General features: G+C 43.4%; 1 protein-coding gene across 1 annotated transcript; it reads right to left on the bottom strand.

The window, feature by feature from the left end:
* Window positions 1–3992: 3992 nt before the first annotated feature.
* Window positions 3993–5417, bottom strand: smim24 (small integral membrane protein 24). Its single transcript, XM_027006509.2, has 2 exons — window positions 4823–5417; window positions 3993–4303 (listed from the first exon to the last, which is right to left on the bottom strand). The coding sequence occupies exons 1-2, from the start codon at window positions 4978–4980 to the stop codon at window positions 4216–4218; spliced, it is 246 nt and encodes an 81-aa protein (XP_026862310.1). The 5' UTR covers window positions 4981–5417; the 3' UTR covers window positions 3993–4215.
* Window positions 5418–11735: the final 6318 nt, after the last annotated feature.

The following is an 11735-nucleotide window of genomic DNA, read 5'->3' as shown; positions in this document are numbered from 1 at the left end:
CCAGTTCTGTGAGAACAAGCTGAATGGAACAGGCAACAGAAAAGGAAGATGTTACACCACGTTGGAGTGTTTTTACTTCAGCTCAATGACGGCACCGAGCGCACCTGACTCCAATCATACGGCTGTCCATTACCCCAGATAGAAGGACGCTGGAGCAGGGAGCACCAGTCTTCACGCACTCTGAGGTTGCTGCAGATCACCAGCCTGAGCTGGCTCAGGTCAGTGAGTCTCAGCATAGGAGCTGTTTAATTACAGCCATAGATACAAAGCTCGTTCAGATGTTCAAGCGTCCAGTTAAAACATCTGTGGCTCTGTGGTACAGAAATGGGGTGAAGTTTAGAGTGAAGTTGGGGTGACGTTTGGGGTGAAGTTTATTGAAGTTTTGAAGGATGACTCTGGACTATGTATAATGTGTTGTTGACTTGAAATATTTTGGAACACCTGGATTTCTTGTTCAAATCCATAATGTTTAATAAGGGAATGCTTAGATAGTTATGCAAGTGTGAGTGACCACTGATGCAACTTCATGTTATAATGCAACCACACAAAATCCATAAGTAGGGATATTCACTTATTTTCTCTGTAATGCCAGAATTATTAGTCTGTGTAAAAGGTTTTCATCTCCAGTCTTGGATTTTGTAATCCCTTATAGTTAATCCCACAGTTAATATCACTGACCTGCTTTCATATCTCCCATTATTCCTACACAAATGGAAAGTGGGAATTCTGTAGTACATGATGTTCAGCAGGACAGAATCCTTTAACCTTTAACCTTTTTTAGAGTAGAGCCCCCCAGAACTTATGTTTTTCAAGGTCGCCCTTGGTGACAGTGGAGGAGACACATAGAGGCCCCCTGTGGCCCCGACGGCTTTGCTCGGGGTGAAACCCTCACACTCGCCCCTCCGGAAGGTACAGTCTTCCCTTCAGGGCATGGCCACATGAACAAGTTGCATTCAGCTGCTCGGGAGCCTTAACCGTCCCGCTGACGGCGGACGAAACGGGGCAGGAGCTGGAGAACAGAAGCCCGAAGGCACGCGGCCATGACAGGAGACGGCAGCCGACCAGGCCGTCCACGCCCAGCAGCCACGCCCCCTTCCCGGCTACCGTGGAGACGTCAGTGAACACAGCTCCTGCTGAAAAGCCTGTGTTTACCCTTACAGAGACGCTAGAAACCTAGCGGTCTGCATTTTAATTCTTAGGTTGTGTCATTAAAATTAAACTATTAGTAGTGTACCATAGCTATAGGAGTAGTGCTGGTACCATAATGCTGGTTCTTGTTGGAGATTTCATGGCCATATTAACAGTAAGTAAACAAACTGGAAGGCTGTAAAGACCTCGCGGTAAAGTCCTTAGCGTGACTCAGTTTTACAGGGATGTTTACTGTACACTTCGAAAGGTATCAAAAGCAGTAAAAGCCTGCATTGGACTTTACTTGGGGGGAACCGTGTTTTGATGTTCACTGACCTCACCGGCCCAGACTCTGGGTTTCTCCACGCACTTCAGACTGCACCGGTACAAACTGAAACAGATAATATTGCCCTGGGTGCCGTTTTAATGAGAGGAAGGAGGCAGAGTGTAAATACAGAGGCAGAGTCTTTTATTTAGTCATCGCAGGGCTCCATGGGAGGCACATGCTTCAACTGTGGCTGTTTTGGTTTCCTCTATTTAGACTTTTCTGCTTCAGAAGTTTCATAGTGGTTTTTCCCCTCTTCTCTAGTTTGTGTGCTTACTTGCTACATTTATGAATTTAATATCTCAATTTACAGAATGCGATGGGAAGCCCTTGTAAAAGCAGTAATGGGCTCCAGATGTCTTCACAAACGGCCACAGCTCCCCTGGGTCTGCTCACTCCCGGTCCGGCACACCAAACGCCAGCCATTCTGGAAGAAAGCGCTGTCTGTTGCATTATGAAAATGACCCACGTTTGTTAGCAGCCACCTGCTGTGTTCGATGGCTCTGTGTCTTGTTCAGATATCATCATGGTGTCGCAGTGGCTACTCTGGAGTGCAGGCACGAATGTTGGGACCACTAAAGTACCCTAAATGTGTATATATGCATGGCAGGTGGTACCCCCATAAAAAGCCCCCTTCATAAATTGAGCTAGATTGTGTGCAGACAGACAGATCGAGTGTAGACAAACAGATCGAGAGGCTGGGGACACACTAGGCCCCAGAGCCGTAATCCGTGACCAGAAGTGAGATGTGGATTACGGCTGATCTCCAGTGCAGCGAGTTCTGGTGCCTCAACGGAGTGATCTGACCTCTGTCAGCATGAAACGTCGTTTCCTGTTGTTTCGTAGTGTGTTTCTGCCGCATACGCCTGCCCTGTTCAGCTGCCTTGTTAGCGTTCCCGTCTGAAGTGGTGGACGGAGAGATAACCTTTACTTTCTGTCTCACAGATGTGGTGCTGTCCCCTCTACAAAGACGCTGTCTCCCAGGAGCAGGCTGGGAAGACGACATCCAAAGAAGCCGGGGTAGATGGGATACTTTAGAGTAAACAGAATCTCTCTCTCACTGTCTTACACAAATGCTCACACACACACGTTGCTCTCTCTCTCTCTGTGTATCTCTCTCTCTGTGTATCTCTCTCTCTGTGTATCTCTCTCTCTGTGTATCTCTCATTCTGTGTATCTTTTTCCTCTCTCACGCTTTCCTGTCATTCGTTCTCTGCTTTCATGCTTCACATACTGCCGTAAGCCCTTGTTAACATCCCTCAGTCCTAACTCACCCCATCCTAACTCACCCCTGTCCTAACTCACCCTTGTCCTAACTCACCCTTGTACTAACTCACCCCTGTCCTAACTCACCCCTGTCCTAACTCACCCTTGTCCTAACTCACCCCGTCCTAACTCACCCCGTCCTAACTCACCCTTGTCCTAACTCACCCGTGTCCTAACTCACCCATCCTAACTCATCCCTGTCCTAACTCACCCCGTCCTAACTCACCCTTGTCCTAACTCACCCTTGTCCTAACTCACCCTTGTCCTAACTCACCCTTGGCCTAACTCACCCTTGGCTTAACTCACCCCTGTCCTAACTCACCCGTCCTAACTCGTCCCTAACCCTGTCCCTCCATGGCTGTCCTTGAAATCTCTTCTCTGTCCGCTATTGCTGTTAAACTTTGCCTGTGTGGTAAGTGAGCTGATAAAGGGTCACACAAATTAAATCATTTCATCACAATAAAGTGTTGTGTCGGGCTCATTTGAAGTTAGCAAGCATCACTGAGACATAACTGCAGTGGGTCGGATTAAGACGGTCCCACCCAGAGCCTGGAAGACTTTCAGATATGTAAACCGGCACTCCCCATGACGGAGGAATCCCACGAGCACTCGTGCCTTGCGTGGATCTGCAGTGAGTTCACACTCACATCTTTATTATAGTTCAAATGCTGCATTAATGAGGATGTTGTGGCAATGTAAGCTATGCAGTTACTGAAAAGCTCAGGAAGCAAACACACCACGTATTTTGAGCCGTGTTATGTGTCCACCGAGTGACTCATCCAGTGCTGTTAGTGCAGAAGGTATTTGCTGGAGTTGGACAGGTTGAGCTGGTTGATATGTATTGGTCATTTGACCCTGGATCCCTTGAACAACAGGCGCTCTTAAGACTTCACGAATATGACCCGCTTTAGCAAACCTGCACATACTGGGCTTTTTACATTTGAGTTTTTAAAATGTGCATTTCAGCTACATTAACACAAAATCTTTATTTTTATATCATGGTCAGTGTTCACACTTTTTTTACTTGGTGTAAATGATACCATGTAACAACTAGCACTGCACACACTGTCTGTAGGATTTTACCATTAAACTTTGACCACCATAGTGGGTCAGTCTGATACTGCGATGATGACAGAAATATCTCTGATGAGGTGAACAGTTAATCTGGTCTGGGGGAAAATTTGCCCTTGGCCATGCAAATTTCTAATTACCACAAATGTCAGACTGCAAAACCTAAAATACTAATTGCCCAATCCAGGGGCTGTTAGAAGTAATGACAGGAATTATTCTGGGATTGTTCTTATTTTACTTCTACTTCACTAAGGGAACCAGTGCAATCTCACATTCAAATTCTGCCTTTGAAGGAATCGTATAAATTAACTGTATTTGTAAATGATACTGTACAAAGTCCATCGTTTGCCATAATTTGCCCCCAGCTGACAGTGCAGTCCAGGTCCCACGTGAAGTCCTGCATCTGTCCTGCAGGCTGTCCTACTTTACATGCCAGTCACCTTCTGCTCCTCGGCAGCCTCCACCTCTAGCGCTTTGTTGTCGTACCCGTTGGTGTCGGCCATCTCCTCGTTCCTGCACACGAAGACCAGAAACCTTCAGCAGGACAGTGCTGGAGCTCGAGTCTGGCTCTGCTGAGAATGGGCTGGTTAATCAGTTTTACAAGATGAGCTTGTGCCAGACGTGACCGCACAAAGACACATGCAGACTCTGATTTCTGCTTTGTATTGATAACTGCTGGTCCATAACTGAGACCTTGGACAGCAGCCTATCCAAACATGTGCAATGATAAAACGACATCACATGCCATAAAAGGTCATAAAAACTTCACAACAGCTTTACCATTAGGTTATCAATCATGGCAGTGTGGTTTCTCCAGAATTACTGCCCAAGTCTAGCAATAAAACTCATGTTATAGTCCTAAAATCACACAAACCACAACATTGTTCCACTGCTGATTTAGTAATGGCACTTTGAGAAATTTCCCAAAATGAGTCAGTCTCTACTGTCTTATTATTGCTTTATCTATCTTCATGTGTTGTAGGTTCAATTCTTTGTGTGCTTCTGTAACCAACTCACAATCTTTCAGGTTACCTGTCTTTCTTGAAAAAGATCCTTTTCATGATGAGGATGGCAAAGACGATGAAGAGGAAGCCAACCACAGCAGTCAGTCCCACCAGTAAGGGCTGCATCGTGGTCTTCTCCTGTATGCCGGTTCTCAGGCTGCCTGTGTGGTTTATCACACAGCTCATCTGACACTGTAGCACCCACCCATGGTTTGACTCTGCCCCAGTCCACTACGCCTACTACACCTGCCCCAGGTGTTCAGTGTTTGATTGGCCTTCTGTCTAGTGGGATTGAGGAGAGCTGAAAAGTCTGATGGTCGACCAACTGGGTCAAAGAACTCTGTATTAACCAGCACAGAGCTAGATACTGTGATAGCCACACTGTGTTTGTGTGATAAACACACTGTTTGTGATAGCCACACTGTGTTTATGTGATAAACTCTGTAGTTGCATCTGCTGTTGAAAGTTTGCTGATTTATCAAGTTTCCCATTAATCTTAGACCACATTATTTGTACTTCATCTAACAAAGCATATTAACAACATATTAACAACTGCAACCAAAGAAATGCCCAGGAAATGGGAATCAAACTAGAAAAGCATCTTAAATCTGGCTTTTGAAGAAAGCCCGCAAATCTATAAAGATCAAAAAAAGATCAAGAACAGAGAAAATGTATTTTTACTCACCCGTTTTTGCCTGGCAAATAGAAACAGAGAGCAAAAAGCAAGCGAGTGTGTTCCTGAGATGAGACATTAGAAGTGTGTGTTCCTTACTGAACGCTGGTCTCATCAGCGAACAGCCAGTACCTGGGTGGCTCTTCCTTCAAAGACCAAAGTACAGTTAGAATGAGGGAAGGAACAGGACACCAATAGCAAACATCAGCCTTGAGATAAACTTCTGCTGTAAAGATAAAGGGTTTTTCAGTACTGTAGATTAGAGTGTGAATACATACTGGTTAAACCCACTGAGAGACAGACTGTGAACATTTAATCTTGGAGGCTTTGGCTGTGTTGTGTTCAAGAATACAAACACAAGCGTGATTTCAGATTACTTCAAGCCTCATTATCATAGAAATGGATTTCCAAGTTTATTAGGGTGGAGAGATCAGATTCAGTGTTCATCAGAACTTTGTACCAACCACCTAAATCACTTAGCCAAATATGGCCAACGGAATTAGTGAAATCAAGTGTGTGATAGAAAATTATGGCAGAATTTTTTAATCCTGAATTTGTACAACATAAACTTTATAAACTGTAAAAAAAAAAAAATTTGCTGGAGCTGCCCTGTAAGTGTAAGACTATTGCAGTTTTGAAGTTCATAACTATAAAGCCAGTGAGATTAAGCACTTGCAGATACATTTGTGCAGGATGGGTCAGGACATTCATGCAGAACGGTTCAGGACATTCGTGCCCTGGTGTTTTCGTGCCCAGACAAACGCACTCCTGCCCTGGTGTTTTCACCCCAGTGTGCCCATACAAACGCACTCCTGCCCTGGTGTTTTAACCCCAGGTGCCCAGACAAACACACTTCTGCCCGCTGAGTTTCACTCTCATTCTGATCTAAGATGCTGAATTATCAAGCATCTCTTCTCTTTATCCTGGAGTTTGTGAACAAAGCTAGGTGTGTTATATTGGCTTTGGAGTTAAACCGGACACCATGTTTGTGTGGATAGTTTTTTATATGTTTCTGTCATTTACACGCTGGCTAGTGTACATCAGCTGCCAAGTAAATGCGTGTTGTGAGCAGACCAGTGTTCCTCAGCACGTACTGCTCCTCTGTTTCAACTCCCAAAAGGTAAGAACCCATTTTATCTCAGAAAGGCAGAGAGTCAGGGTTAGGTCAAATCTTAAAGCCAGCTAAAGTGAATGTTAGGGTTAGGGTTAAGAAAGGGTGATGGTTATAAATCTGCTTTCCATGATGGCAGTGTTATTACTGCTATATTAACTACCGTGTTAATACTCCATGTTTTTTATTGGTGAGCGCTCTAGTCCTGATGCAGTGGTGTCTCAGTGGTTAAGGTGCTTGACTTGTAATCAGAAGGTTGTTGGTTCAAGCCCCAACACAGCCAAGTTGCCACTGTTGGGCCCCTGAGCAAGACCCTAAACCCTCAAGTTGTAATTGTAAGTTGCTTTGGATAAAAGTGTCAGGTAAATGATAATGGCATAGATGTTATTGCTAATAGGGTTGTGGTTTGTCACACTGACCTGAACAATGTTATGTATAGTGCAGTCAGGTTAAAGTTTTTTCATACAGCTGTATTTTAATAAATTCCATTTACTGTCTTTATATTCAAATATTCCCATTTTCCCAATAGTGTTATGAAGGCATGAAAATTATGGACTCTAATTAGCATATCTTGGAGTTCTTTATTTCTTATATGTGTCACTTTCATTGACCAGTAACCATCCTGTGACCAAACACAAATGGCACAGAGGTTGTTGGTAAGCAATAAAGTATTTAAATGCAAATATATTACTAATAGAACATTCATAACAAATGTGCTCGACTAGTAATCAGAAGGTTGCCAGTTCAAGCCCCAATGCCACTGTTGGGCCCCTGAGCAAGACCCTTAACTCTCAATTACTCAAGTTGTATTTGAGTAAGGTGTCATAATTGTAAATTGCTTTGTATAAAAGTGTCAGCTAAATGCATTGATTTGTTCATGATTATATGTGTACATGCACATGTATTGCACTGTCCACCTTTTAAATCTGCTTTAACAGCGTGTAAAGCTCCTGTGTAATCCTGGTAACATAATCCTCATGTGTAATCCTTGTCTCACTGCCGACTCAAGGAACATGCTCTACCTGACTAGTCATGTTGTGGTTTTACAAAAGCCTCTCAACTATTTAGCTTCTGTGTGTGTGTGTGTGTGTGTGTGTGTGTGTGTGTGTGTGTGTGTGTGTGTGTGTGTGTGTAAACAATCATCTATTGCATCATTTTATCAGAAGTGCATTAAAGTAAAATATGTTGGTTTTTGTTTTTTATAAATTCAGCCAAATTGCATAGAAAGCATGTATCAAACCTGTCTTATATACAGTTTTATATACATGTATATAAACATGCTTGTTTTTAATATATTTTCTGTATGCATGGGATGTGTTGCCGTAGGCCGGCATATCTGGGATTATCACTATTATTAAATTATTATTGTTATTCTCTTACTTTACTAACAGATGATGTCAGCAGAATCGTTTGCGCGTGGTATTTCAGTGAGAGCAAGGTCTCGTGCCAGGGGGTAAACAGCGCCATCTTACGGCGACAATCAGACTACAGCGGCGATCAGACACTGACTATGGTGTGTACTCAAACAGGAGAAAAACAGACAACGAAAGCAAGAAAAAAAAATGAGTTCAACCATTTATTACTGAGTGAGTGATTCATCTCTACCTGGAAATACATAATTGATGAATGACAATAACATTTGCATATGTGACATTAAAATCATTTCACTGCATACTCTTCACACATACACTGGTGCTGGAGTGTTAGTTTTACTGTAGTGCTGCAATTTTTAGTGTCTTCCCTGTTAAACAAACCCTTTTAAGCCTTTAAAAAAAGTTTAAATAAACGCATTGTTAATTAGTTGCTGAACTGAGTCAGGAATGTTGGAGCAGGGAAAACACTGAAATGATCAATGCAGGACAACTCCAGGTTCAAGACTGGGAATCACTGCCAACAGGGATGAGAATGACAATGGGAATGATAAAGAATTAACTGCAGACAGGCTCAGAATGTGGAGTCCAGGGTGGGTTCAGACTGTAGAGCGTCACATGCAGGTAATGGGGACGTTCCTCAACACTGCAAGGCCAAAAAGGGGAAAATCTGCTGTGACTAAGAAACTGCAGAGAGTTTGAGTCCTGGAAAAACTGTCCCACCTTCCTGCAGAGCCCCCCCTTCAGGTGACCACACACACTCCTCCCCTTCAGGTGACCACGCCCACTCCTTCAGCTCCTCCCCTTCCAGTGACCAAGCCCACTCCTCATTCAGCTCCTCCCCTTCAGGTGACCACACCTACTCCTCCATCAGCCCCCTTCAGGTGACCACGCCCACTCCTCCTTCAGCTCCTCCCCTTCAGGTGACCACACCCACTCCCCTATCAGCCCCCCTTCAGATGACCACGCCCACTCCTCCATCAGCTCCTCCCCTGGGTTTAGCCCAAAAATCCAGTCTGTAAGGATGTTTCTAATTTAGATTTGCTTCTATTTGCTTTGTACTTTTTGGCATTTAAAAAAATCCACCAAAGTTAATTCTGTAGAAATGTTTTTGAACATCTGATCAGGGTTCAGTCAGCCCACATTGAGAAACTTTTCAAATTTCCTTACTAAATTTGAAAAGTTTAATAGTAGGAACTTGTAATAGTAGGAACTCAGCACAGGAACAGTGGACATGAGTCAAAGCATGAGCATTCAGAACTGGGTTTTAATAGTGAGAACTGATCTCAGTACAGCTGAAGTGGACACGAGTGTGCAGGATATGAACATTTGGCCTGCGCTGACTCTGCTAATCCTGTGCTAAATCCTGTAGACGCAGGTCATCTCCCCCTGCCTAGAGTTACACGACGAGTCATTGTGAAGGCTGTGAGTCAGTGGTCAGGTCCCTGTAAACACGAGAGAGAGAGAGAGAGAGAGAGAGAGAGAGAGAGGGAGGGAGGGAGGGAAGTGTGAAGGCTGACATCACTGTAGCGTTTACAACCATTTTTGATCACATGTGCACTTAATAAAGGTTAAAACTGGTTCAAAACTAAAGGAAATTACCAGATGATTTTTCCTCCAGACGGAAAGGCAGTCAAGTGTCTTATAATCTCATCCATCATTCACAAATGCATTGCTGTCAAATCCCATTACTCATTAAATTAACCAGGACAGAGACTGCGTTGAACAGTGAGCAACACTAAACAGTGCATCTTGCTTCAGAACCTTCTGAAAACAATGCATAAGAACATAAATGTGTTCTAGAACTGTTCTGGAACTCTCATGTCATGGGATGTCATGCCTGGTGCTCTTCCTATGGAAACATAAACCAAGTCCAAGATGAAACGTACTTTTACAGCACAGTACAGATCAAAATAAGAGGATAGCCAGAGGACAGAAAGACACAGATTAACTCTTGAAAGCTTTTTCAAAGTAAAATCCTCAATAAAATTGACAAAACTCATCTGGAAAAAAACAAACAAACATATTTCAACAGTCACTAAACTTTATCCATCTATTCTCTTTGCATTTATTGTGTCTAAGCATCTCAGATAATGTCTGTCATTCCCATGTGATCGTAATGGTAAAGAGTTGAATGGCACAAAAATAAAAACATTTTAAAAGTTTAGCAATTTTCCTCAGACAATCAGATCTGCTCTTCAGTTCAGCAAGATGAACACTGTTTGTGAGGTGAAACACTGCTTACTCAAACTGGCAGGTCCTCCTCGGACGTCGGCTTTAATTTCTTGCAGAACACCTGGGACAGGAGGAAGTTCCACAGGACCACCGTCAGCGAGGTGTTGGCCATCATGATGCTGAGCAGGAGAGGATGCATCGTGGAGTTTTGGGAGCACTGGTTGTGAAGCGTGTTGACTGGACAGACGGGACGGAGTGTTTATGACGTGGGACATGAACTTTCCTCATCCCCCTTTTATGTGACCTCAATCATGCGATCATCAGCTCTTCTGCCACACCTCTGTGCTCAAATCTCTCCCTGTAATCTACTTAGTCACTCTGAACCCTTCTGCACCCAAACATCTGCATCTGTCCCCTACTGTGGCCAAGAGCTCTACCTAAATAATTTGGGTCAAATTGAGCCAGGACTGCGAGTTTGACTCCAGCCACAATCTGACAACTCCTTCCACTGTTCCAATTCTCCTGCAAGGTGCCATCTAACTCTGAGGTGTTAGATTACAGTTAGAGCAGAATTCCGCAGGTGGACATATCTCCAGGAAAACGGTAGGAAATAGACTCCTACCTTCCTACGTAAAAGCCCTAGGGTCAGCTTTGCGTAACTCTGACTTTTCTTTCCTCCATAGCAACGTCCATGAGACTCTGGTGGAGTCAGTCTCTGTAATGCACCTCACGCAGGGCTCTCAGATGTGTAAACTACAATCTATACTGAGTATATAAATAATTGAGCCAGCTAGTGTGGAGCAGCCGCCTAACCTGGTCAGGCTTGAGAGTGAATACTTCACAGCATGGAGCTAAGAAGCAGCCCTCAACAAACCCATATTATAGTACAACACTTTCAGTTTATAATGGCAACTTCTGAAATGGAGAACTGGACAGAGAGAAATCAAGCTAAAAACCGCAGTTGTTCTACTGACAGGCTGAGAATGAACACAGAAAAACTCTCTACTGCAGTCAGTCAGAGGAAGTGTAATTATGGGTCAGTGATCAAAACCATTCAAGTGCCTGATAACAAACACTGACTGTGAATAGCTTCAGAGAAACTATATGTTTAAGGAAAAAATAAGAAATGAGAAATTTGACCTCTTCTGAAGTTGCTTTGTACTGATTAGAAAGGCTTGAGTAATTTTCAGCAGTTTCCATTAGAGAATTAAAAATTGCTTGGTTTGTGATGGAGACTGGGAGGGTGGACAGAACTTTCAGGACTCTGATCAGAGCAAATCATTACAGTAACTCTTCAAAACACAATCTGTGAAAGGTTTCATCTTTCACTCTGTCATACTAGTTTGCAATATTCTGTACCAGACCAAGAGAAACATTCCTACATATTGTTACAGATGTTTTTCATGAAGATGACTGGGAATACGTTACCCGCAGCTGACCTACTGCTACAGATGGAGGCATTCAAACTAAATTAGTTGAAGAATAAATATTAAAAAACTATTTGTTGAAACTTACACATAAAGGAAACCTCCTCTAAGATGTACTAAAGATTTGTTAAATTTGATTATGCTGGGTTTTCCTTCAGTTTGGACTCCTCTTCCATTTTCTTGCA

Source organism: Electrophorus electricus, chromosome 23 (assembly GCF_013358815.1).
Source record: "Electrophorus electricus isolate fEleEle1 chromosome 23, fEleEle1.pri, whole genome shotgun sequence".
Classification (NCBI taxonomy): Eukaryota; Metazoa; Chordata; class Actinopteri; order Gymnotiformes; family Gymnotidae; genus Electrophorus; species Electrophorus electricus.
The sequence above is the reverse complement of the archived record's forward strand: the minus strand, read 5'-3'. Positions and strand labels throughout refer to the sequence as shown.

What these genes read in the sequence shown, in the direction of transcription:
- smim24 (XM_027006509.2), bottom strand. Translation starts at nt 4,980, where the DNA reads ATGAGCTGTGTGATAAACCACACAGGCAGCCTGAGAACCGGCATACAG. An exon ending in ATCTTTTTCAAGAAAGACAG is followed by an intron (nt 4,304 to 4,822) that starts GTAACCTGAAAG and finishes CTTCGTGTGCAG; the next exon opens with GAACGAGGAGATGGCCGACA.